This window comes from Nymphalis io, chromosome 6, assembly GCF_905147045.1.
Source record: "Nymphalis io chromosome 6, ilAglIoxx1.1, whole genome shotgun sequence".
Taxonomy (NCBI): domain Eukaryota; kingdom Metazoa; phylum Arthropoda; class Insecta; order Lepidoptera; family Nymphalidae; genus Nymphalis; species Nymphalis io.
This window is the reverse complement of record NC_065893.1, coordinates 3,490,236-3,517,553: the sequence shown is the minus strand read 5'-3', so window position 1 is coordinate 3,517,553 and position 27,318 is coordinate 3,490,236. Positions and strand designations below refer to the sequence as shown.

The window sequence follows — 27,318 nt, the reverse complement described above, 5'->3', positions numbered from 1 at the left end:
CCTATTATTACTCAAATGAATAAATCTATCGTAATCAAATGATGGCTACATAATATTTGAATCTATATAACATAAAGTGGGAAACGGCCGCAGGTGGACATCCTGACGGGGCTGGGTGGCGAGGACGACGAGGAGCTGCTGGAGTCGCTTACGGCGGAGATCGGCGAGCAGTTCAACATCCTGGAGTACGCCGACCCCGAGCTGGCGGCGCTGGGCGACGAGCACCTGCTGGACGGGCTGGACCTGGCCGACGACGTGCCCGAGCGCCTCGAGCGCCACGCCAAGCGCACGCCCGAGTACGTCTCCATCGACTAGCTCGGGGTTGCCGTGACATTTATTTTTTTATGTTTCTATATTTATTTTCTTAAAATAACGTTACATCGACAGAGATGAATCCGATCACAAGACCGACAACAAGATGGACAGTGAGTTGCAGAAGGCGGTGAAAAATATAGAATCCACGAATTCGGAGAATAAACCGGAATTGACTAAAGTGAAATCCGAGTCTCAAGATACGAAACCCGAAGCGCCGGTGACGAGCGTCGGACAGATGTTCCAGGACGGAATTCAGAGGGTTATCTCGCAGAATCATCAGATGTCTTTACAAGTGAGATTGGGATTGTGTCGATAGTGCTATTTGTTATTTTCAGAATTATTTGTATAAGACCATAGTAATGATATTTGCAGACACATTGTATAGTTTATTTGTAAATTAATATATAAAATTCGGTTGTCTTTAGTCAGCTATGCAGTCCGTGAAAGCGGAGGTGAAGGCGGAAGGCGATGAGGTCAAGACGGAAAATGACTGGCCGCGTCCAGTTTTCTCCAACATGTTCGGTTTACAACTTCAACAACAGGTAGATATTGTTTTTGTTTTAACAGTTGATACATTATATAGACAGCCGAGATGGCCCAGTGGTAAGAACGCGTAAATCTTAACCGATGTTCGTGGGTTCAAACCCGGGCAAGCAGCACTGAATTTTCATGTGCTTAATTTGTGATTATAATTCATCTCGTGCTTTACGGTCAGGGGAAAACATCGTGAGGAAACCTGCATGTGTCTAATTTCACTGAAATTCTGCCACATGTGTATTCCATCAACCCGCATTGGAGCAGCGTGGTGGAATAAGCTCCAAACCTTCTCCTCAAAAGCAGCAGTGGGACATTCACAGGCTGTTATAGCTGTTAGCTATATATATATATATATAGCCAATATTTCAATAACAGAAAGAGTATAGACAAACTCTTAGTTAACTTTTTGTATATATGATAAAGAAAAATTTAAGAATCTAGTCTGGAAAATATGCCACCTTAAAGAAAAGTATAAAAGTTTCTTCCCATGTTCACATCGGGCACTGCTACCACAGAAAAAAAATGGATTGAACCTTGGGATCGTTGTATTGTTTTTCAAAACTAATTATAAAACAGAAATTTAGTAACAATAGATAATATGTTAAATGGATAAATTAGGTTTGCTATTGTCATTTAAAGTACTACTGTAATAAACTATGCTTTCTTTAATAAATTTCGCTTTACCTGTTGTCTACATCTTTTGCACGCTGCACCTGAAACATATACTTACTATATATATAGCAAACGCTATTTTTTACAAATCCATAATGAATACCATAGTCTATTTTAGATCTCGACTTATGACGTCATGTGAATTCACTCTTCTTCCATGTGGAGGCTATAAATTATTTAAATATATAAAATAGGCTGTCATTCTTTGTTTTTCAATGCGTGTATTTATGTTTGGTTATTTTCTAGCAACAAGCCCAAGCAGTTCGGCCGAGCCCGCAGAACGCGCAGGTCGTGCAACGGCCGCAGTTCCTCGGACAACACGTGCAGTTCGCACAGGTAGTCGTCGCTCCCAGTGAGCTCGGGCGCGGCGGTACGTTTCCGAGTCGTTACGAGCGCGGCTGTGCGCAGGGCGGCGCGCAGAGCATCGTGAGCGCCATGACGGCGCAGGTGGCGGCGGCGCTGGCGGCGGGCCGCGCCATCGCGCCCGGCACGCGCCTGCTGGGCGCCGACGGCGCCGTGGGCGTCGTGCGCCACGACCGCTCCGTGGCGCTCACCGCGCTGCCGCACTCGGGTGCGTTCGCTTCTCCCATTGCATCACCCTCTTTTTTTTTACTAAATTTACTAAATATAAAATACCACTCCTAGTATTTTATTGAAGCCGATGCTTCGAGTGGCCAAAGTAAATAATATTGATTTAATTTTAAAACATTAAAATCACCTCACCTCTGGTGAGAGAGATGCGGATTCAAACCCAGCCAAGCACCACTGAGTTTACTTGTGCTCAATTTATTTATTTAACTTCGTTCATTGTGAAGGTAAACACATGCACGTATTACGTGAAATTCTGCCACATATGAAATAAAGTCCAAACTTTTCCAAGCCTAGTGTGATACTTAGTGGATATGGGAAAATTAAACGTTTACTTTTTTACTGTCGGTGTTATAGCTCGCAACATGGTAGCGGGTGCAGCGGGCGCTCGGCAACTTGCGCCGCCCGCGATGCGACCCGAGTCGTCCCTCGCGGTCTCCTCTCTCTCCGGTAACATACATTTTAATGTTAACTCACACAAACGTTATCGTTCTGTGGCGACCCGAATGCGAAGTAACCCCCGCTCCCCGCTCCCCCGCAGCGGGCGCGGCGGGCGCGGCGGGCTCGTCCGCGGTGCGCAGCGCGCCGCCGCCCTACCCCGGCCTGCGCGCGCCGCCGCCGCCGCCCTACCCGCAGCTGCAGGTGCGTACTCTGCAATCGATACGGGGTTGAATCGAAAACTTACCCCCTTTTTGCGGATTCGATTCGACTGAAAGCTATCTTTTAATGTTTTCTTAGCAGTGATATCGATTTGATTTCGTATAGTTAATATTGAACTAATTATGCATTCTTACAAAGTATTAAATTAATCTGCAATGGAGGATTTTTAATTTTTATTTGCATGTTGTAATATTTCTCCTCTAAATGTTATGGATATGAATTCGTTTCGACTTGATGTATTTGAGATCGATCGTGAAACGAAACGAATTCGAAGCTTTAAATGTATGCTATTAAAAGTGTGGGTCATATTTATTTATTTTTATATAAAAATATTTAATTATGAACGAGTAACCGATCGTATTATCGCTTCGACTGTGACCGCATTGCAATATAATGTTATTTGTTTCAAAGTTAATCGGACGTATCTGAGCAATATTAATTCATCCATTCATGCGTCCACATGGTGATGGTTCAGTAATTATTGTACAGATAAAATAACGAATAACAAAATTTGCTTGTTAATTCATAACAAGCTTCAAAAACTAATATTGCATGGGTACATAACACGAACCTCGTTTTCATACAAGGTCACCGTTCCGATTCCTTTACAACGCGTAGTCGTGACGTAGCTTCGTCGACGTCGTATCAGCACTTACATTGCCAATAATTAGTAAAAGGGTAGTACGAAAGCGAGGTGACACGTAGAGCGGAGGATATGCGGGCGATGTCGAAACGGCGTGTTGTTGCATGTGGGTGATTGGTTGTCCGGCAGGCGCCATTTGACGCGGACGCGTGGGGCGACTGGCTGCACCGCCGCCCGCTGCTGCTGCAGGTACCGGCGCTCCCACTGCCCCTCTATCTGCACTTTGCACTCTTCCAGAACACACCTAGCCTACTAATTAAACTTACAACTATGGATACGATTTTACAATACTTTCATGTAACACGCATGAACGAATTCTCATAATTATAGGTTTCTTAGTAAAAGAAATATCTAACAATCACGAGACTTTCCTTTGAACTCGATTCTGTGGCGTCTGAGATGGTAGGTTTCCTTTTGCCACAACGTGATCGTTTCCTATGTCAAAGTTAGTCTAGAAAGTTCCTGCAACCTATAGCCGGTTTCTTAACCTGTCTTACTATAATGAGATAATTCCACTTAGAGGGCCTTGTCACCACTAATCACCTCGTAGTTAGCGCTTTTTCTTTGCTTGCTCGCTACACGCATGCGTACTGACTAACCTTTGTTCCTTTTCAGCATCCTAACATATCATTAATATAAGAAACAAAAATGTATTACTAAAATAAAAAATTAAAACGTTACACAGATTTTCTACAATATAATTTTTTTTACTATTTCGCTTAAGTCAAACAAGGTGGAGGACACGGAAAGTTTACGGTACGGTTTGGGTCGTTGTGAATGTCTATATATCGATTAATGTAATAAAAAAGTAAATTTATAAATTAATTTATTGGAATTGTATTTAATACTTACTACAAGCTTCTACACTACCAAGGTAATCTTACAGTTCAATTGTAATGTAACATTCACTGTATTTTGATTACATAATTGATATCGGCCTAAGTATTCTTATTTTACCAACAATAATGAGTTTGTTAAAAAGGAATACGATATTTTATCACAAGTTATTTTACACTTGGAAGGACAATAATTGATACTTATTTATTTTTTATGTAACATTGAGAAATGAATAATTTTAGTTTTATATAACACGAACATCCTACACAGCCTTCATTTATTTTTATTATTTTGCCATAGATAAATTTATTATGTAAACTTGGCACCGTGTGTAGTATTAGACCTATCGGCCTTTATTTACAGCACTTACCTCTTAGTTTTGACTTTTACATTTTATGTGTTTTAAGTGATGTCCAATTATTTATTTTAAAATGATCTTCATAATCTATATTTTAAAAATCATAAAATTAAAATACATTTGCTTTTGTGACCGTCACAGAACCATAATACAATTAATGCATCGCTCGCTCAACGAGTCCTTTCATTAAACGGAAAAGATAAAAGAGACGCGCAGTAGATCGCGACTGACGATAGTATAATCGCCGGTCGGCGAGCGTCGAGGAGCGATGTGAAAACAGACATTTAACCGTCAGAACGTAAACCAGGAGCAACCGTTGCTTCTGGAGGAGCTGTTGGAGCAAGAGAAGCGCGAGCAGGAGCGTGAGGGTGGCGAGTGGGGCGGCGCGGGCGGCGCGGGGGGCTCGGCGGCGGGCGGGGCCGGGCCGCCCGCGCCGCCCCCCGCGCCGCCGCCGTCGGTGCCGCTGTTCTCGGCCGCGCCGCCGCCCGCGCCGCCGCCGCCGCCCGAGCGCGCCGTCACTGAGGCCGACCACCACGCGCGCCTCCTGTACGAGCAGTGGCTCAAGCAGTACAACACGTTCGCGGCCGACCAACTACGGTACTACGAGCAGGAGGTGCAGAAACTCCGCAAGATCCGCAAGGTGAGTGCCCGTAGTGAGCTTCTGTGTTCGTGCGCTTCGTAGTCGCGTGTTTGCGTCCTCCAGTCCGCGGTTAATCTTTTTTTTCAGGTATCTTTTCGGGAGCGGGCACCTGTGCTAACCGAATGTCTATGTGTGCTAACGGGGGGCTAGAGTAGAGCACTTCCTTTCGTTACACTTAATATGTTCTGGTTTCAGTCGCTGAATAGTAAGCAGCGTCAATTGAGAAAATCCGGTAATGAATTGATGCCGAACGATGCCGCCGAATTACAAAGAATTTCGACGGAGCAACAGGCGCTCCAGAAACACTTAGAAGCGGCTAGAAAACAGGCTAGACAGCATAGTATGCTTATACAGGTAAATTCCTTAAAATAAATTATTTTATAATTTTATAAAATATGTGGCCTCAAATAAATCCGAATTTGTTCTTAGGAATATGAAACAAAGCAACGTCAACAAAACCCTCAACTAGCCCAGCAGACAGTGATAAATCAACAACAGTTGTCTAATCAGACTGTATTTGCACAGAATCAAAATATGAATCAAACCCAACAACTGCAACAACAGACTATTAATAGACCTATGCAAATAGGCCTTCAGGGATCGACAATACAACAACAGACATTAATTCGAACTCAGCAAACGATTCTGGGATCCGACGGACAACCATTATCTCAACAAAGAATAGGCTTGGTAACCTCTCCACTCAGCTCTCAAAGCAGGATCCTACAAGGCGGACGTACATTGGTCATAGAGCAGGCTGGAGCGCCGCAGCAACAATTAGTCCGCCAGTTGTCAGGCGTTCAGGATAGGCCGCAATCTGTCGGTGGGATAGTACAGTTCGGTCAGCAACAGCTGTCTGGCGTGAGAAGTTCAATGCCGTCGGGAGGTCAGACTCCTCGCCCAGGGGGAACGCGACCAGCTATGTCTCCGCTACATGTACAATCTCCCCATTCTCAATCTCCCCATCATTCGATTGCTCCTCAGTCACCGCTACACCCTATGCAGAGTCCGATGCAATCGCCTTTGCATTCGCAGCAGTCTCCGTTACATCATACTTCGCAATCTCCCTTACATCCGTCCACTCAATCTCCACATCATACTCAACAATCGCCAATGCATTCTCAGCAGTCACCGATGCATGTTCAACAAACGTCTAGTATGGCCCAACAGAGCCCGATGCATCCACAACAAAGTCCAATGCATCCGCAACAGTCGCCTATACATCAACAGTCACCGATGCATCAACAGAATCAAATGTCAACGCAACATTCGCCCATGCATCCACAGCAAAGTCCAATGCATCCGCAACAGAGTCCGATGCATCCACAACAGAGTCCAATGCATCCTCAACAAAGTCCGATGCATCCGCAACAGAGTCCGATGCATCCTCAACAAAGTCCAATGCACTCGCAGCAATCTCCGATGCATTTACAACAGTCTCCGATGCACACACAACAATCACCAATGCAGTCATCAATGTCGCCGCAACATTTCTTACAGCAGTTGCAAGCTCAAAGAACGAGTCCGCAATTGCCTACACCGAGTCGAAGCCCGCAGGTGTGTATATATATAAGCTCGCCGGTTAGAACAAGTATTCTGATTTGTATCACACTAAAATTAATTTTCTTTTTATTCCTACAGATATATCAACAGTCTCAGATACAAAGTCCGGTTGCATCTCATTCACCGCAATTACAAAATGTAAATAAATTATAAAATTTTATTTTGATTACAATAAAGAAACAAACCTTGTAAGTTTTGCGTTATTGATGTATTTTTTTTTTAATAGAACGATTATAATACGGGGAGATTCCCACGACCAGCGCCTGGATGTTCGCCTCTACCTACACGTTTTGCTCGACCACCGCATCATCAACAAGGTAAAATCACGTACTTCTTTTATCACGTTCAAACTTTTGTCAAGAATGCGTAGTGCAATACATTTAACATTTTTTTGTAAGATTTGTTGACCACGTGTCATCTATTGTACGTTGAGGATAATATGTATGTGAGGACATTCCATACAAAAAAGCTCTCATTTTCAGTTTTCACTAGTATATTGTATGGAGTGTATTTACCCATTGTTTTGGCGATCGGTTAATCGGTACAGAAGTTGATATACTACATCACCATATAATAGTCGATAATATAAAAACTTTCTTCATAATTAAAATACACTGTTAACAGTGTCGAAGTCTATTAAATGTAAATTTATCATAAAACATCATAAATTGTTGTATATATTTTAATAATTTTATCTTTATATAGATAATGTACAAATGAAATAAGTTTTGTCTTAATAGTTTTCATTTTGTAGGTATGAGAGTTGGCGTACCTTATGTTAGCCGGCAACAGACCTCACCACTTGGTAGCCCACAGCCTCTTCCTTCACCTGGAAACACAAATAACGAAATGACTGTAAGTTATAAATTATTTAAAGTAAAGTATTTTTTATGTTATAATAATTTTAACTGTTGAATGATTAATGTCTATCGTGTTACAGCGCCAACAAATACTTCAAAGACAACAATACAGCCCCATGGGAGGAGCGCCATCCTCACCCTCATTATCCCGATCACCTCACGTAGCACGAACTCCCACTCCGTCGGCGTCACCGGCAGCGTCACCTGCTCCGCACCATGACCACGGTGGAGGCGCACATCATCACCACATGGCACCAATACCTCCCGGATATAGATATTTTAAACCCGGTCTATTTGGAGGTGGTCCAGTATGGCCTAACAAAGAAGACGATCGTCGACGGACAACACATATTAATAAAGTATCAATATTGAAGCGCAGAACGCCTCCTCGTCCGAGGTTTACAGGAAAAACAGCTGCTCCATGTTCAGAAAATAGGTCCGATATCGGAGAGTCGAGTGAACCCAGAAAGTATGTTTTATACTCTTCTGATAGTGTTGAATATGCGAGCACATCCGACGATTCTGCTAGAATGAGTTTCGCTAAAGATGATGACGATGAAGATATACAACAGTTTGTAGATCATTTAGATGATGATGATATTGTCGTCGTAGAACCTGGAGCAATATCTCCAGAAGAACGCATTGCGACTGAAGAGGATTTCGAAGAGTTAATTGATAGTGGTAAACCAGAAGATGAGGTTGAAGATGAATTGCCTCAGGATAAACTCACAAGAACAGAAACTACAACAAAAACAGTTGCAGTTATTAGTTTAGCTCCTGCGAAACAACCTTCAAGTAATGTGCAACAGTATAAAATAGTAAATCCATCGCAAAGTTCGACACTTTCCCGATTGCCAGTCTTGAGCGCTGCAGTGCTCTCCCCGCATACTAATACAAAGATTCTTAATGAAGTGTCCCAGGCAACAGTTGCTTCTGTTTCTATTGCTAATCAAACAATTTCAGTACCAGTATTAAAAAGTCTATCGGTCCCCATTGCAAATGTCACTGGACATGCTGGTGGCATGTCAAAGCCCCAAATTAAGAAAGTTCCTCTTAATTTAAGTAACTCGCCATTGACATTGAATATGTCATCCCAATCGCTATCAAAACCAATCAGTTCTGTAATAAGTGTAATATCGTCGAATGTTGCAAAAAGTGCTAGTATGAATCCAGTTATAACTCTAGCAACTTCTAATACAGTTTCCGGGGCATCGAGAGTTCCTGTCTCAATTTTGACGCAGCATCAAGTCAAGCAAAAAATTGTTAAGACTATCGAAAAACCCATGGCATTATCTTTATCAAATACTAAGTTGTCGAGTTTATCAGTAACTCACGACGCTACATTACCTGCCAAAATATTTCAAGACGAAGCTGCTTCTCCGGACAGCACTGTAACATCTGAAAATAATTCTGATATCCAAAACCCTTCTGGATCTCAACATTTACTTTCAATTTCGTCACAAGAGCAAAAAGAACAAAAGCCCTCTACTCTCAAAGACAGTAGAGATATCGATATTGAAAACGAGATAAGTCAACAAACTGAATTACCTCATACATTATGTTTGTCCGATAGAACGCCACTTTTATTAGGTAAGGCTGACATAAAAAGTCCGGATCCCATACCCGAAAAAATCCCTGATAATATAATGGAAGGTGACGATGAGGATAAGCCTGAAGATAACTTGCAGAGCCATTTATTAATGTCATATAATAAATCAATACAAGAACAAGCTATATCAAATCCTGCTGCATCTGAAAGTAACTCTGATGAAAATGTAGTAAAAACAATAAAGGCGATTGCAAACCAAACTAAAGAAATGGTGATAGACTCAAATATGCAAATTACATCAGATTTGACACAAGATTCTGTACAAATTTCTATACCGTCACCTACGCCATCACAAGAGCGATACCTTAATGACATAACTATGCGTGAACATTCAGAAACTGTTGAAGGTAATCCTAAACATGTAGAATCTTTCGAAGATATGTTATGTATGCTTGAGAACATTACTGACGATACTAAAACTTATGGTATGAAACAAACAACTAAAAATAATCTCCCTACTTCACAAAACTCCAGTGTAAGTGCAAATAATGTTCCGAAATCAGAAAACAAAGATACACAAGATCAACCGATATTTCCCGCTAGGGAAGCTGAGAGGCTCGCTTTGCAGTCGGCAACAGTACCACAGTTGTCGCCATTGTCACAACCAGCAGAATTAACGTCCAACATGGCGAATGTTTCACAACAACTCCGTACTATAATGTCTTCCTTAAATACTAATCCATCTAAGGTAGAGTCTCAAACAATAATCAGAAGAAACAGCGACTCAACAACCCCAACCCAAGTAAACTTTGAAAACTTGCTACCCTCTTCAAAAGTAGAAATAGCAACATCGCGACCATCTCCCGTTCAAAGAATAGAAAAACCTCAAGTTTCTATTGCGTGCTCAGAAACCGTTGCAATGAGTGCAGCACAAGTAATCGGCTCACGTGTTAACACACTTTCTACAATGGGTCAGATGAGAAAATCACCGACAGTATCACCAATTAACTCTCCTGTCGGTATACAGAACCCTCTTATGAAATCTCCTGCTCAGTCGCCTTTAATTAGTCATCAAACCTTCAATCTAAGTGAAGAACCTCAGTGCTCGACTTCTATGTCGTCACAAATATTACAAATGCCAGCTTTGTCCAAAATACATAGTAATTCTTCAACACCGACTTCTATGATGCATCCGAATAATATAACTACGACGAGTATAAGTGGTTATCAAAAGTCACAATCTTTGCCTACTAGTATACTAGGGCATACCTTACTGCAACCTACAAGGCAAATTAATACAAGCAATTTACAATTTAATCCGCAAAATATCAGTTCAAGTCAACCACCAGCTTTGGTTATGACTTCGAGGACCATTGGTGGGCATAAAGAACCGGCTCCTAATGTCACGGTGCGTACACATAGCATTGTGAGCCCTAATATAGGTCAAATGCAAACAAAACCAAATCAAGGTTCAATAAACTTCATCACTTCATCAAAACTGTTACACACTCAATTAACTTCTCCTTTAAAACGGTCAAAATCAACTGACGAACCAAAAAGTGAGATTATTGTTGGGCATATCCAGCCAACAAAAAGGCATAGTGTCGAATCAGTTATAGTAAAGTCTGAACCCATGGAAACTGACGAAACGAATAATTCAATGGCAACTGTAACTGATAATGCGGGGACAAAAATCAATCATCAAAATGCACAAAACCAGAGAAATCACGATGAGTCACAAAATGTTTTATTAAAACAACTTTTGCAAACAACAACAACCTCATCAAATGTAGTTCCTCAAAGGACCATGACAATTCAAAGAACTGCTCCAGCGCTAGGGACTATACCATCATTGGAAGCGCAGTTAGCGAGACCATCAATACCGCCACCCACCTTAGGCTTATCTCAAGAAGTAGAAATACCCAAAAACTCGCCACGGCATATAACATCAGCTAATTCACCTTTTACAAATCGCCCTATGCAAACTTCTATACCTACATCATCAATTTCACCTTTGATACAAAATTCAACGCAATCTTTAATGGATGTAAGAAAACCACCGATGAAATTAATAAATAAAGAAGAGACTACACCAGTACCAGAATGTTCGCCTACAATTAAAACGTTACCAATGTATCCTTTAACAATAGAAAACCAGCAATTGCAACAAACTATTAAGAAAGAAGTAGCTCCACCTCAACAGAGTCCGGTACACCGTCCTTTTACACCACTAGATGTAAAAAAGGAACTCTTAGATGAAAGTTCTCAACAGTCGGCTACATCTGGTGTCTCAACAGCATCAGACCAAGGAAAGTTAGATCAACCGATGAAAGAGGAATTCCCTGAAAGTGTTAATATGGAAACCTCCTCTGATATAAATCCTTCGGAAACACCATCAGAAGCTAAGAAGCGAAAACGGCGGGAATATCAACAAAAGAAACGGAAACAAATACAAATGAATATGAAAGCCGCTGCTGAAAATAGTATGAATGCAGTAAATGCTAAAAAGCGACCACGAAAAGGCTCTAGATACGAGGAAGACTATGATACATTTATAGACAACTTAATGGGTCAGCTGAGACTACTGCCGCCTATGCAGATACAAGAACCTGCTTTAACTACTAATTTTGCAGTGTGTCCACTTTTCGGTTCAGGTGATCTCACGAAACTTAAAAATAAAGATTATGACATTTTAAAAGGTGATTTATTAGGTGAGTTTGGTAACGCGAAAATTCCCAATGTGGCAGATTATTACAATACCAAACCATTTGGCGATGAAGAACCGCTACCCGAGAAGCCGACGGCATCGACCCAGCGAGGCTTTTACGACCAAGAATTTCAACCTATTATATTCGACGAAGATCCGGAGGATAAAAAACTTGATTTTATTTGCAAAGAGCGAGATACTGATACTCCTGATACTATTGTTAGCTGTTCTAGCCCAGAGGGCTACGAAATCGATCCGGATGATAGATTCCCGTATCTTAAACCTATCGATGATGATGACGATGAAGAGGATGAAGAGATATCTCACTCGGGTAAAGTCTCACCTGTAATAGCGCTCATTGCACCGATACCGATAAGGGTTAAACCCTTATCGCTTTATCAACTCAAGGATGAAGAAGATAATCAAAAATGTTTGGATACCGAAACTCCACTTAAGACGAAAATGGAAGATTCTCCTGGTAGTACAGAAAGCAATGAAAATGTTACTGTTACTCTTACTCTTACATCTGGCGCCGCCGAGGATATACTTGGTGTATTAAAAGAGCTTGCAGGTATTTTACATATACCACCACCTACTTCATATCAAATCATAGAACGCACAGCCACACCTCCATCACATAAACTGGGATTGTATAGATCCAAGGGTAAAGATGGTAAAGAGGGGACTCCAATTGATATTCAAAGCATTCTAAATGGTGCAGCCAAATTTTGTCGACATTGTGACGTAGTTATTCTAGATTCCGTTGTAAGAGCTAAAGCTTCAGAATTTCCCCTTCTATCTGCTAATAAAGGTAATGCTGAGGAAATTTTGTGCGATAGTGATTCTGAGCTATATTTCTGTAGTACACAATGCTACGAGCGATTTGCTTGGCGTCCAACGAATATCATCTTAGACGGTAAATCAAAGCCAACGGTTAAAGAAGACAGCAAGTCAGATATTGAAACGAATCTATCAAAAGACCGAGATGACTTTGACACTGCGTCCACGGAAAGTATGGAAACAGACGATCTAGACATGAAACCTGATATTAAGGATGAGAAAATGGACCTGTCTTTTATCGATTCTTTAGATAACGATGAGATAATGAAAGAAGTAGGTGACGACGTCAGTGCCCTCGACGAAGACTTGAAAAGTATGGAGCAAGATGACAAGAGCAATCAGAGCGTAGAAAAGGAAAAATATAGGGGCATTCGTTACAAATCATGGTCCCCGGGTTGCATCGGACCCCCAATAAAATATAAACGGCCAACGGACCGAGAGCTCACTGAACTCGTTTTTCGTACTGGCGTCGCTATAATGCCTGTCACTAATGAGGACACGCGTAAATGTGAACTTTGTGGCATTCAAGGAGATGGTGTCGCAGATGGCGTGTCGAGATTACTGAATTGTGACGTCGATAGGTGGGTGCATCTCAATTGTGCTCTTTGGTCGGAAGGCGTGTACGAAACAGTAAGCGGTGCTCTAATGAACGTCGACACAGCCTTGGTGGCCGGCTCGAACGCGACTTGCGCTGTTTGTCGAAGACTCGGAGCTACCGTCAGATGTTTCAAAGTGCGATGCGGCAGTGTCTATCATCTTGGATGTGCCGTGAAGGACAACTGCGTTTTTTACAAAAATAAGACTGCCTTCTGCGCTTCACATGCACCAAAGGTAACAAAGTTTTATGCTTCCTCGTTTAATAGCTACTTATCACTTGATTTACTAACATTGAAATTGTGTCATTAAACGTTGTCGCAGAACGAGAAAGACAACGAGCTGACCACCCTTAGCGTGGGACGGCGCGTATTCGTGTGTCGTGACGAGCAGCGGCAGGTGGCGTCCGTGATGCTGCACTCCGACACCAACCACCTCATCCGCGTGGGCGGCCTCATCTTCCTGAGCCCCGGACACCTGCTGCCACACCAGCTGGCCGCCTTCCACACGCCCAACTACATATACCCAATCGGATACAAAATCGTAAGATCACTATCTTGTTTCGTGTTTCCATTAAACAATTGGATATTTTGATACAGTGAAATGCAAAAAATCTATACAAATAAATTAAATTGAAGTCTGCTTATGATTTCAAACTAACTGGCTAAAGTTAATACGGTCATCTACGACTTACCAAAATCAAAACATCCTTTTTATTTTAGACTACCATTGCTGCCAGTTTAAATATTGAGTATTATATATAATTCAAGTAGGCATCAAAATGGCAGATTTTTAAGGACTTTCGTTACAAACGGAATTCCACGCTGGCGAAGTCGCGGCCTTTGCTAGATAGCAACCACCAATTGCATACTATAAGACATCATATATATCTATATACTTTCAGTTTTATAAATATTTAATAATTCCATATGTGTGAACCAAAGGAAAATTCATCAAAACATTTTTTTATCATTGGGGTAAACGTTTATCATTTTGCTTCTTTTCTTTATTGTATATAATTTTATCCGATATTTATATAAAGTTCATCTATTTGACCTAATAACGTTAAATTAATAGTTAAAAGTATCGTCGTATTTATACAGACTTATTAGTTGATCTCTCCAAACCTTCTCCTCAAAAAGAGGAGAGGAGGCCTTTAGCCCAGCAGTGGGACATTCACAGGCTGTTACGGTTACGGTATTAGTTGATATTTATATTTAAATTAAAAAATATTTAATATAAAATTTATTTAAGTTTTTTATTCGCAATCGGGAAGAGGAAAATGTTTACAGCTAACGTAATATTTTGTAATCGAGACCATTCAACCGACGTCGACATACTCCGCAGGTGCGTTTCTACTGGTCCATGCGGCGCGCCAATAGCCGCTGCCGCTATGTGTGCTGGATCTCCGAGGAGGAGGGCCGGCCGCGCTTCCACGTGCGCGCGCAGGACGAGCGCCAGGAGATGAGCGCGCCCACGCCGCGCGCCGCCTGGGCCGCCGTGCGTACCGCCTCTTGCGATAGATACGATCCAATAGCTATATTTTATGTACACTACAAAAAACAACGCTTCCGTCGCTTGTTTTAGTTAATTTTTACACATGAAAATTCTTTAGGTACTAGACGCTGTTGCCGCCCTGAGAGAAGGCAGAGGCGAGGAGGGCGTCCTAAAACTGTGGCCCAACTACGTCACCGGAGAGGACCTTTTCGGGCTAACCGAACCGGCCGTCGTTCGTGTTCTCGAAAGTTTGCCGGGTTCGATTGAATAATTTATTAAATTAATATAAACCTCTGTAAACCACCCCACCTTAAGGATCAATCTACTACTTAATTTGAAATAGGTAGATGAAAATAATAACCAGTAGTATCGGCCTGCAGGCATCGAAACGCTGACCGACTACCGCTTCAAGTTCGGGCGTTCGGCGCTGCTGGAGGGCGGGCTGGCCGTGAACCCGTCGGGCTGCGCGCGCTGCGAGGCGCGGTGCGCGCGCGTGTGGCGCCGGCCCGCGCGCTCGCTGCTGCCCGCGCCGCCCGCGCCGCCCGCGCTCGAGCACGCCGCGCACCCCGCCTGCCCCTACTCCAAGCAGTTCGTGCACACCAAGAGCAGCCAGTACAAGAAGATGAAGCTAGAGTGGCGCAACAACGTCTACCTCGCCCGGTACGAGCGTGCGGGACCTCGCTCGCTTGCGATTTTATCTTTACTTTTTTATAAATTCACTCATTTTAATATCGACTATTTTCTTGTCACAGCGACCCGCTCGATGTTAAGAAAATTAAACTCGATTAACTGTGGTATAATCCTCATATTGCAGATCCAAAATTCAGGGATTGGGTTTGTACGCTGCACGTGACTTGGAAAAACACACGATGGTCATAGAATATATCGGCGAAATTATTCGTTCCGAACTATCTGAAATACGTGAGAAACAATACGAAGCTAAGGTAAACGAGCGTTCTTAAATTGCATTCAATCAAAATCTAAATCCAAAATCTTATTATTGATACAATTTCATTACTTATCTCTTTCTTGCATTGAGTCCGCGCTAAACTGTCGTCGCTTCGCAGAACCGCGGCATCTACATGTTCCGTCTGGATGAGCGACGCGTGGTGGACGCGACCCTGAGCGGCGGGCTGGCGCGCTACATCAACCACTCGTGCCAGCCCAACTGCGTGGCCGAGACCGTGGAGGTGGACCGCCACGTGCGCATCATCATCTTCGCCAAGCGACGCATCGCGCGCGGGGAGGAGGTGACCACATTACCATTACCATAGGAAACATTTGTCCCTATTTTAAGAATCGAACCCACGACGTTATTATAACTGAGTTCAGTAACTCACTTGTCCCTGTGCTGTTACAAATACTGCAATGCTGGGCTGCATTACTTTTTAAGTATATTAAATTGAAATGTAGTAACATGTATTTATATAATACAATTTTCAGCTGGCATACGATTACAAGTTCGACATAGAAGACGACGCGCACAAGATCATGTGTATGTGCGGAGCGCCCAACTGCCGCAAGTGGATGAATTGAATCCTCGGGAGACGGGGAGCGTCTTTTTGCGGGGATAGATTCAATTAAAAGGCTATGATTGTAATAGTTGTAGGTACCAAAGTGATTTTACAATTCTAGCAAAAGGATATTTTTAAAGTAACGGATTCCTCTTTTTAAGCTGATGTGTGATCTTAACTATAAATAAGACAATACCGACAGAATTTTACAGATAACGTTCGTTTTACGGTAGTTTTGTATTTCGGCCGTCGAATATTGAAACGTGCGGAAGGCTTTGTACATAGTATATTGATTGATATAAAATCATTGTTGTTATTGAATTTTAATGTTTTAGATATGAATGTTCCGGAAGTATACGTAGGCTTAGGTTTAATTTAATTTCGACATATTCTATGAATGTTCTTTATAGCTGCTTTATTTCTTTGACATATTATTATCTCTTCATTTGTTAATCGCTAAAGTTTATTTAATCGTTGGTATCAATTTTTATATTTTCACAATTAATTATGTAATATTGTATATGTTTTTGTAAATGGTGTATTGTGTTTCATCATAGATTTCGCACTGATATCGATGTTTTCACTATATTGTCAAATTAATAATTTATAAAAAATATATATTTTGTTATACCTTTGATAATCTCAACAGCGGTGTAATACTATGACTTAGGTTAAGTTACCAAATAGACAAGTCTGCATTTAGTATCGCATAGCACGTGTTATTAGCTGTTTAATGCATAATGCCACATCGTGCCTGACCAGTTTTGTATGAGCGTTCACGTGACGTACCTCTGCGTCCATCGCTGTTTACTAGTTTGTAAAAATCGTAATTTCACGTTCTCAATTCAAATTTCAGAATTGTCATTTTTATTTCATCTTAATAAATTGGATAAATACTATTTCAGTAGAGAATCTCATAAATCAGAAACACTGCAGTCCCCTCACATATTTGCAGGACTAGGTGAAGCCTATCGTCTTCAACTAGTAAATCAATTCGCGATTTATAGATAGAATAATATAATTATGTAACATTTATGGAACGCAGATGCGAATAGTAATATGATTGTTCTTGACGATTGTATAAACGTCGTTGAATTGTGTGTTATCATTTGTAAACTGTAAAGTAAATGGTCAGATGTAGGATATAAGGAATTAGTGAGACAAGGGTAAGGGATTGATTACGAGAGCAGTCTGGGTTAGGGTCGTGAGCGCCAGCGAATATAACACGTATACGTTTGTAAATCGATAAAATATTTAAAATCTTGAATGGTTTTGTACAAAAAAATCCTAATCCAGATATAGTTTTAAACGATTAAATTATATGGCGAACACGAAACTTATTGAAGGTCGAATTTTATGGCATGTATACCCAGGTTGGCATCTAGCGTAACGTTTTCTCACGCAACTAGTAATTATAAGTTGTAATGTGCAATATAAAGTCAGTACTGATTGTAAATAATACCAACTCTGTTGCAGATTTTAGTGAAATCATTTTAATTAATAATCATGTACTAGTTTAATGTTTTCTATGCTGTTGAAGTGATATTACGTCGCTCTCCCATCAACTTATTTATTTAAAAGCATTCCCATTTACACCTTAATAGAACTGACTATTAATTCACTAGACGTGTTTTTCGAGTGCTAGTGAAATTATATCTTTTAGAAATATCCTATACTTAATATTTTTATCCCATTATTTTCTTTCATTAAAATTTATAAGTAACATAAAGAATTTTATTTCATATTTTGTGGTTTTTATTTTATTTGATAGTTGATTAATAAGACCCCTTCCCTTCCAACTAATTTATAAATAATCAATTCCAGACTGCTTTAAAATTATTATCTGCTTCTCGCGTGAGAAAGACCTGCTATTTGTAATGGTGATTTCTGGTGGTAGAGCCCTTTTGGGTTTGAAGGGTGAATGAAATAGTGTAACTACAGGCACAAGGGATGTAACATGTTGTGCCTAGTTGGTGGTTCTTGCCTCGCACGAGATAAATTATGAACACAAATTGAGCACACGAAAACTTGATAGTGCACACCCGGTTTGAACCCGCAATCTTCGTTTAAGATTCATGTGATCTAGCTATTATACTGATTCTCCAATTAAAAAAAATAATTTCAAGTAAGATAGTAGTTACCACTTTAATAACTTTAAATTACAGTTTTTACGTATGAAAAGCAAAAGTAATGTTACATTTATATATCTCTGGGGTACAAAATATGAAGTTGTGTATTAACTTCTCATATTAAATTTCAAGTTTACTTTTATACAATTCAATAAAAGAGAATGTATGAATAAACATATTTAAATGCAAATAATTAAAGAACATGATTATGCACTAAAGTAGCTGTAATTTTTTCTTATTAAGACATCTAATTTTTATTTTAAGTTTAAAAAATAATTGTAAACTAAGTTTATTATACACACAATTTGTTTGTTATTGTGATTCTCTTCATTATAATTAATTTTAAAATTAGCGGAGGAACACGGACAATTTTTTATTACCCCTGCAACTTACTACTGCAATAGTAAGAAAGGTAAATCAAATTAACAGTACTTCTGGTACTAAAATTGGTAGTTCTGAGAAAGAAAGGAAATACAATATAATAATATAACACCACCACGACTGTAATTACTTCAAATATATCTCATAATCGATCGATTTTACAGTTATGTCCTCGATTTAATACATCACTTAAATTGTTTTCAAGTGACGAGATATGGTCAAGAGGAATTATTGCATTACGAACGTACATATGAATTTAAATATATAAGGTTGGAGATGTAGGCAAATAACCTATACCAGATTATAGAACATATACAAGCTTCGAACTAGTAAAAACTGTCTTATCAGTACCTAAACCTAAATTTTTGAAACATGATAGATGAAGAAAATTATAAAAGCAAATTTTAGTTCCATATAAATTTTATTACAAACTTTTTGGACTTACTGCAAATTATTAACCAAGAATAAAAGTTACCGAAGAAAGCAAACCTTTATGCAGCACAGAAACGGCTCGTCCTAATCACAATGTTTTAACCAGTTTTATTCCATACATATTTTGAAAATATTATATCATGAATTTTATAAAGATATATAAACAACTAATATTCGATAATCAAACAATAATTGAACAATTCTTTGTGCTCCACATATATAAAAAAAATAAAAATTTATATAACAAAAAGATTTTTTTGTACATTTTGGGCACATTAATAGACAAGCCGTTTTGTAAACTCATAGTTATTATAAAATTTTGTATTCACCGAAACAATAGTACAAGTAATTTACAAAAATATAATTGTTATGTCGCTTTTACAAATATACAACACAATGAGCACTATCAAAGTAACAATATTTATATTACTCAAGAAATGGAATGAAATAAAATAAATATAGAAAAAATGAATAATTATTGATATAGTCGTAATTGATACATCGACATCCAAAACTGTACAGGAAAAATAGTAAAATTTACTATTATCATAAGGATAAATACAAGAAAATAACCTACAAAAACTAAATATTATTTTATATATGTTGGCCATACTGTTGCACCTTTACCTGACACAAACATCTTAAAGGTTTTACAAACCAAAACATTTTGGTGATATTTCAATTGGAAAATAAATGTATTTAAATATTTAAGTTATGAAATAAAGTATTAATTTTAATTAATTTTTCTTTAGCATTATTGAAATAGAGGATAACAATGAAAAAGATATTTCCTCTGAAAATAACTATAATAAATGAAATCAATTTTATTTAGTCCTTTTGTCAGATTATATGCACTATGTTCATAACAAATGTTTAATTTAACCACCCGCCAGACAACTGGAAAGCGTCCCACAATGATACAATGAAAGCTGTATGAGTTGAAGTTATTTTAAAAATTGCTTTAATATTTTAACTCGCTGACTAGTAACGCTTGGCTCGCTATATAGAAAATTTATTTTTGTACTATAATATGGTTCGTAAGTACATCGCATATATGTGACTGCAGTTTTGATACTTTAAATGGCAAGTTTAAATAAATGTTAAATGAGTCATAATACTTTAGACAATGGGGAACCTTTTGAGAAAAATACAGATTATTATTATTACATATTTAATATTCCATAACACTAATGCAAGAATAAAATTTTATATGACTGTTTCAATTACAAAATAAAAACAAATACATTAATTTTGAAAACTTTTATTTGTGTTTTCAACTGTAAAATTATTAATGGTTTGTCTGTACACCCTTTTTAACAACCATCACCACCATAGCAACTTATATTAAATGTCTGTTTCCTCTTAATGTCAAATCCCTGCATGAAAATTAACTATATAAGTGGAGATTTGTTTTGTTGACGGTTTGATTTTGTGATATTATAGAAACCAGAGCCAATAATATTTCATTACTAGTGAGCGAGATGTCGGCTGCTTACAAACGAGAGCCATTCCATACACAAATCAAATGTAGCCAGTGATTGTCATTAGCGAGAAATTGCTAATGTTCCTTTAAAATTGGGCACTAAAAATACTATAAAAATATAAATAATATTAATGCTCGGTCAGTTACCTAATAAAATTGAGAGCATTTGTATAAAAGGCTGCTTATGGCGAGGCCAATGTTGTGCATCAGTGCTACTCTAAAATGAACGTATATTCAGTTAGAAGGTCTAGTAATGTTCAAAAAGTTTCTTTAACAGAGTTTATAGGTAGTAGTTAATGTCAAAGCTATAGGAATAAAACTTTTTAAAATTAAAAATAATTTTATAGCACTCTTGAGCACAACATTGGACTCATCAAACAAGATGAGCCTTAATTAAACGAGACGGCTACGTAGGGGAGTAGTGACGAAAAGCATACGGATATAAGCGAGCCAGAACGTGTAAAGGCGCTCAGTCGATGTACTGCGCCAGCCAGCGGAAGCCTTCGCCGTAGCCCTGGCGCTTCAGCACCGAGCACATAAACAGTTCTAATGGCCGACCCGGTAGCTCGGATCTAGACACCTTTCCCTGTAATCACCATTACCATTATAAATGCTATAATTTGTTTTTTCGATAACTGCCTATTTTTGAGTAATAATTTAATTCAAATAATTAACAATAATGCTTCAATAATTCTAACATTATTCGCATTTATTGAGACATTGGTTTGGTATTGTAAGCTTAATCACCTTTCCGGTGGTCTGCTGGTAGAGATTGAAGAATTGACGCAGCTCGTCCTCGCTGGCTGCGCCGGGTTTATCGATCTTGTTTCCGAGGATGAGCACGGGGCAGTTGCTGAGGGTCTCGTCCGTCAACAACGAGTCCAGCTCTTTCTTGGACTCTGGCAGGCGTACGCGGTCGCACGCATCCACCAGAAAGACGATCGCGTCCACGGCGGGGAAGTAGTCACGCCACACGCGCCGCGCCTGTTGATGCCCGCCCAGGTCGAATGTCGTGAACCGCATACTGCCTATCGAGAGCTCTTCCGATGCTGTGGGTAACATTAACATCTTACTATCTTATGAATATTATCATACACACAATTTTTAATATCACGAGGAAGTGACATACAATAATTTATTACTGTAAATGAATTCATTTTAACTAATATTTATATTAGTATATAGTATTGAAAACATAAGGAACAATTGTTATATTATTTTTCATTATGAAAGTTATTGGTAATGTTTGCAAATCATACCAACAAATACAATAAAATTAAATAAAATTGTCTGTTTAAGTTTAATATGTATTAAATATATATTCTTAAATAATCAAACATTCCTCTTTAATCTTCAATGTCATACTGCTGACCTACCTACATTACTTTTAACCTACATTGATGTGCATACATATATACTATTATATAGATCATAATGACAATCATGAAATAAACAAGCCTATGTATGTCATATATTAAAAATAGCTGATACAAAGAAATAAAATCTTACTGGGATGCAATGTAGGTACATGTTGCGCTAATCTATCATCTTTCAGCATGTGCAGTAATGTGGTCTTTCCGGCATTGTCCAGTCCCAGGAACAATAATTTACCAGATTTCTTATACAAACCTAATAAAATTAAAATACAGATTAGTATTAATATAACAAAATATCACATGATTGGTGAATGTAGGAAGGTATGTAATGTACATTGATTCAGTATAATATTACAATTATTATAAAACTATCGAATATACTAATAAAATACTTTCAAATATCAATAGTTATCAATGATGTCATATATGACCCGTGGTGTACTTCTTTCCACCTTGCTTTTTTAATAAAAAAATATATGAAAATAAAAAAATGTAAATACTTAACTAAATATTGACATTTCAGAATTTGAATCTTTATTCAGCCTTATTAACATTATTATTAACCTTAACAAAATGAAGTAGTTTTATGATAAGCTCAAATAAGAATTTTTTATTGTTTAACGTTGAGCATAAACTAGACTACTTAGCATATTATCTCAATAGTCATCAATACTTGTAGATCATCTCATTCAATGAGTTTATCTGATTAACTAAACATTACATATGTTAAAATACTGTAATAGTATATTAATCCAATCAGATAAAACCTATAATTACAGTTTAGTATTTGTTCATTATACAATAAATTATTGTAATTTTAAAATTTTATCGTGAGTAACAATATTATTTCTGGGTGTCTGTGTTTGGCACAATTATTATATATATGTATTTATACCAGTGATATAAATAACTTGTCACTGATATTTCAACCTCAATAAATGTAGATGACATTTATATTTTTAATGATATTATTTAAGTTTGTAGATTTTAAATTCGGCCTCATTGTTGTACACGCATTATGAATAAATTAATTGTGTGAAAGTTTTTATTATACAACATTATTCTATAATTATAGGAGTCGGCATGATATCTTTTTATTATTATTAGTAATAGCAGATATGGTAATGTTTTATATTTCAAGAAATAACAATACTTTATAGTTATTGTGGGATTTCATAATTGTTAATATTAAATGTAATATAATTAATAAAAAGCTTTGTCTGGCCTCTACAGGTTTTACAGATTACTTAATGTTATTATAACTTACCCAGGAATCCTAAAACACCAGTAAACCAATCCCAAATAAACATTTTGAATCTGAAATAAATATGTTGGAAATATAGTTTAATTTAAAACATCGTATACTTATGCACAAAGAATTTTCGTATTAATCATGACTTGCAAATCATGTAATTATGGAGAACATTTAAGCTATTGACAATGAAGTTTTACACTTAACAATTTATTTAATGTAAGATGCAGTCATAAAAATGTAAGTCTATCGCAAATTAAAGTATTGCGATAATGGATTGAGTAATATGAATGACAGGACGTCATTTGCGTAGTTGGAATTGAAACTTCCAATAAAATCTATCTATATTTCGATACTAAAATGAAATACTCACTTATTAAAATTGTACTAGATTAACTAAAACTAAAGTAAGTTTATCACAATGTTTCGCGCTTATTTACAATATGTTTCGTCGCTAAAACCGACGATATTCTCAAAGCTTATATAGTTCAATACGATTACGATGAAATATCAATCTGTTGGCAATGACGTACACTACACTATTTCCGGAAGTTAGCAAGCTTAGTGTAGATGTCACATTGTAGGGAAAAAATATTACCAATATTTTTTACAATAAAATATTAAATTAAATTAGAGGAATATACATATAAGTATGTCATTAATTTATCTAAATTTTTAGTAAAAAATACTAAAATTATTTTAATATTTATCAAAATTAAATTTAATATATCGTCTTATTTTAAGGGCTACATTGGCTAAATTGTTTGCTTTTTTGTCGTATTATTAATTCTGTTTGAAATGAATTTTGTTATCGTAAAAAAATATAAATTGATTGCTTGGCTAACGATTAAACACGTGGGTGACCAAAATAAAAATTACAAAATAGTTATGTAGTTTTTGCCGGTTAGGCATAACAAAATATATTGAAATAATATAATTATTCTACCTGACAAGTATTTTTATATATATTCTAAATGCGTTGCACAAATGAAAAATCTCCGTTTATAGGAATTAGGAATAAGTGAAAAAACCTGTTGGCGTAGACATAGAAACTAAATTAGTTTCTCTGACCTCTGTCTACACTAAACATTATACACATAGGATATAATGTTTTTTTACTTTAAAAGGTTATATTTGAGGTTTAGAACCTTCTCCTCAAAAAGGGAGAGGAGGCCTTAGCCCAGCAGTGGGATATTCACAGGCTGTTACGATTTAGGGTTTAGAATTCAAGGAATATCCAGGTTTAAAATAAAATAAAAATTTAAATTGAAAACCTTAAGTAGTCTCAGAAAATATTTGAAAACGTTACGTACGTTATTAGAATGTAAATATTAAAATAAAATGAAAAACTAAGAATATAACTTTTATCATACTATAATTTATTTTTTAAATATTTTATAATAATTATGTACATTGCGGATACAACTATTATTTTATTCATTTGTAGAATAATAGTTTCATTTGACGTTCATAACTCATATACAGTTTATGGAAACACCGGTTGACGGAAGTCTTTCTAGTTTTGACAGCTTTCAAAGCCTAAGGTATCCGACAATTTTTATGCTTTAAGTTTATAAAATACATAAATATCAATGGAATATTTTTATAAAATAGTAGATTACTTCTTTTTAAATAAGTGTACAATATTGTGGAATAATCAGTGTGCGGATTGCTAAGATTTTTAAAGGTTATAAAAGTGCTATAGAAGTGCTGTTACTTTCAGGCTAAACCATGGCACCGAGGAAAAACAAAGTTGCGAAAGAGGAGGTGCAAGTGACTCTTGGCCCTCAACATTTGGTTGGAGAAACTGTGTTTGGAGTAGCTCACATTTTCGCTTCATTCAATGACACTTTTGTCCATGTTACCGACTTGTCTGGTAGGGAAACCATCGCCAGAGTAACAGGAGGCATGAAGGTTAAGGCTGATCGTGATGAAGCTTCACCTTACGCCGCTATGTTGGCCGCTCAGGTTCGTTGAGTTCGTTCGCTTTTGTTTCAAAAACAAATGTTGTTTTCCTTCTAACCTCAAACTCTAACCAATCTTATTACCTTAAATAAAAGTAAAATAATTAATAAGTAGTCTCTATTAACACATTCTTAAATTGATTTGATAATCTTGGAAAATTAATACCATTAATTTATGTTGTGGGTTTTTTTTGTTGTCTTAATGCAATTTCATTTTTACAAATTCAATAAATTTACTTAAAACTTAGGTCATAAAAATATAAATAAAGAGGTATTGTCTTTTTAGTTACTAGATAACGTGAGACAGGAGCTAAATAGCATATTTGAAAAAAATAGTTAATTATTATTAAACATTTAATATACTTACTAAAAGTATTAACTGTTAAAATTAAATAAATTTATGAACTTGATTTCAATTAGGGTTGTGTTTAATATTAATTATTTTGTAATTGTTTCTAAATTCTTACTTCAGTACAATTTTAATATTTGTAGGATGTGGCTGAAAAATGCAAGACACTTGGTATCACAGCCCTGCACATCAAACTCCGGGCAACTGGTGGTAACAAAACTAAGACCCCAGGACCTGGTGCCCAGTCAGCTCTCCGTGCTCTGGCCCGTTCAAACATGAAGATTGGACGCATTGAGGATGTCACACCTGTACCGTCAGACTCAACACGCAGGAAGGGTGGTAGGCGTGGACGCAGGCTGTAATCTTTTAGTTTAAGCAACTGTGGACTGAAATATAAAAGGTTTACGGTCTATGTGTGTTTTATTTATATGTATAACATGAACATTAAATTCATGTCTGTTACATCAATGGTCTAATTTAAAGAATGAAACTGAAGAATTACTACTCATATAACAATATATGAGTAATTAGTAAGTAATTATATACTAAGTTTAGTTGTTTTTTCAGGCATTACAAAGGTCACTTTATATAGTGTCGTAAATATCAAACTCTTGTAATAAATAGTGTAAATAGTAACAAAACATTAAGAATTACAATTTTAAAATTAAAAATACCATTACTTAATTATAGTCATATTTATATCTTACCATTAATCATGTTCTGCTTATAAATATAAATGCATAGAAATAGTTATTTCTAAGCCCTGAGAAATTCCATAAAGAATGGTGCTTATATTTGAAACTTCAAAAAACAATGAACATATGAAAGAACTATCACAACAATACAAAATTATGTAACAAAGCATCAATGTATCATAATAAAATTGTTGTCTCTTCATTGCCATATATAAATAATTGTAACACTGTCACAACTGATAACATAAATGTTGGCTTAATGTATAAATGAAGAGGCCTTGCCTGCCCGCAAGGCGGGGGCGGCTAGTGCAGAACATTCTTCCCGACTACTGGCCCACGTTTGGACTCTACTACCACTTACCATCAGGTGGAGTAGTCATTTGCCTTCCCGGCAAATATAAATATATATTTGCAACAAGCATAATTATATCAATGGCCTTAACAGTCACTGCCATCTATCCGAATTCGAGTCGAAACGTATTTCGCCCGTATGCCACACGACTTGATAATCCAAATGGCAACGTATCCTAAATATACGCAGCTATTTTGTTTTCGATTATTATTAATGACATTATAACTATTTAACTCGTAGCAGAGGTACTGGATTCGTTTAGTAAATGTGTTTGGGGGTAAGTCTCGCCTCATAAGTTCAATAGGACAGATTATAACATAAATTTCCACATGGAACAAATTACAATTATTATACCATCTTAGCTAACTTCTTTAGATTATAGAGGAGACAATAATAATTTTAGTCATTGTTGTCAATTTCGTAACACTAATGTAAAAGTATATGTGAATTATCTTGGTGAGCTCTTTTAATTGAAGTTAAGAAAGAGGTAAAAAATAGGTTTAACCCACACTACAAAAGAACCTTACAGTT

General features: G+C 37.4%; 3 protein-coding genes across 4 annotated transcripts in view; 2 read left to right on the top strand and 1 right to left on the bottom strand.

The window, feature by feature from the left end:
- The window catches only part of LOC126769106 (histone-lysine N-methyltransferase 2C-like), a 31,617-nt gene extending 13,501 nt beyond the window's left edge, over nt 1–18,116 (top strand). Inside the window, exons 32-53 of one of the 2 annotated variants that reach the window (XM_050487650.1) lie at nt 94–296; nt 388–607; nt 741–857; nt 1,771–1,860; nt 1,933–2,095; nt 2,470–2,562; nt 2,654–2,754; nt 3,545–3,604; nt 4,906–5,250; nt 5,446–5,604; nt 5,680–6,807; nt 6,892–6,951; nt 7,040–7,130; nt 7,568–7,668; nt 7,754–13,600; nt 13,688–13,906; nt 14,711–14,863; nt 14,979–15,117; nt 15,241–15,520; nt 15,675–15,804; nt 15,928–16,110; nt 16,304–18,116. In XM_050487650.1, coding sequence (XP_050343607.1) covers nt 94–296; nt 388–607; nt 741–857; nt 1,771–1,860; nt 1,933–2,095; nt 2,470–2,562; nt 2,654–2,754; nt 3,545–3,604; nt 4,906–5,250; nt 5,446–5,604; nt 5,680–6,807; nt 6,892–6,951; nt 7,040–7,130; nt 7,568–7,668; nt 7,754–13,600; nt 13,688–13,906; nt 14,711–14,863; nt 14,979–15,117; nt 15,241–15,520; nt 15,675–15,804; nt 15,928–16,110; nt 16,304–16,396 — 9,975 coding nt within the window. In that variant the 3' untranslated portion in view covers nt 16,397–18,116. Of the gene's footprint in view, nt 1–93; nt 297–387; nt 608–740; nt 858–1,770; nt 2,096–2,469; nt 2,563–2,653; nt 2,755–3,544; nt 3,605–4,905; nt 5,251–5,445; nt 5,605–5,679; nt 6,808–6,891; nt 6,952–7,039; nt 7,131–7,567; nt 7,669–7,753; nt 13,601–13,687; nt 13,907–14,710; nt 14,864–14,978; nt 15,118–15,240; nt 15,521–15,674; nt 15,805–15,927; nt 16,111–16,303 lie in introns of both variants that reach the window. The other variant, XM_050487652.1, reaches the window with a different exon arrangement.
- A 1,170-nt stretch (nt 18,117–19,286) lies between these two features.
- On the bottom strand, nt 19,287–23,975 carry LOC126769203 (GTP-binding protein SAR1b). Its single transcript, XM_050487843.1, has 5 exons — nt 23,801–23,975; nt 23,443–23,492; nt 22,309–22,428; nt 21,547–21,848; nt 19,287–21,385 (listed from the first exon to the last, which is right to left on the bottom strand). The coding sequence occupies exons 2-5, from the start codon at nt 23,483–23,485 to the stop codon at nt 21,269–21,271; spliced, it is 582 nt and encodes a 193-aa protein (XP_050343800.1). The 5' UTR covers nt 23,486–23,492; nt 23,801–23,975; the 3' UTR covers nt 19,287–21,268.
- A 907-nt stretch (nt 23,976–24,882) lies between these two features.
- Nucleotides 24,883–26,150, top strand: LOC126769312 (40S ribosomal protein S14). The gene is made up of 3 exons (XM_050488006.1): nt 24,883–24,971; nt 25,151–25,395; nt 25,884–26,150. Exons 2-3 carry the CDS (start codon nt 25,159–25,161, stop codon nt 26,100–26,102), a joined length of 456 nt encoding a protein of 151 aa, XP_050343963.1. The 5' UTR covers nt 24,883–24,971; nt 25,151–25,158; the 3' UTR covers nt 26,103–26,150.
- Nucleotides 26,151–27,318: the final 1,168 nt, after the last annotated feature.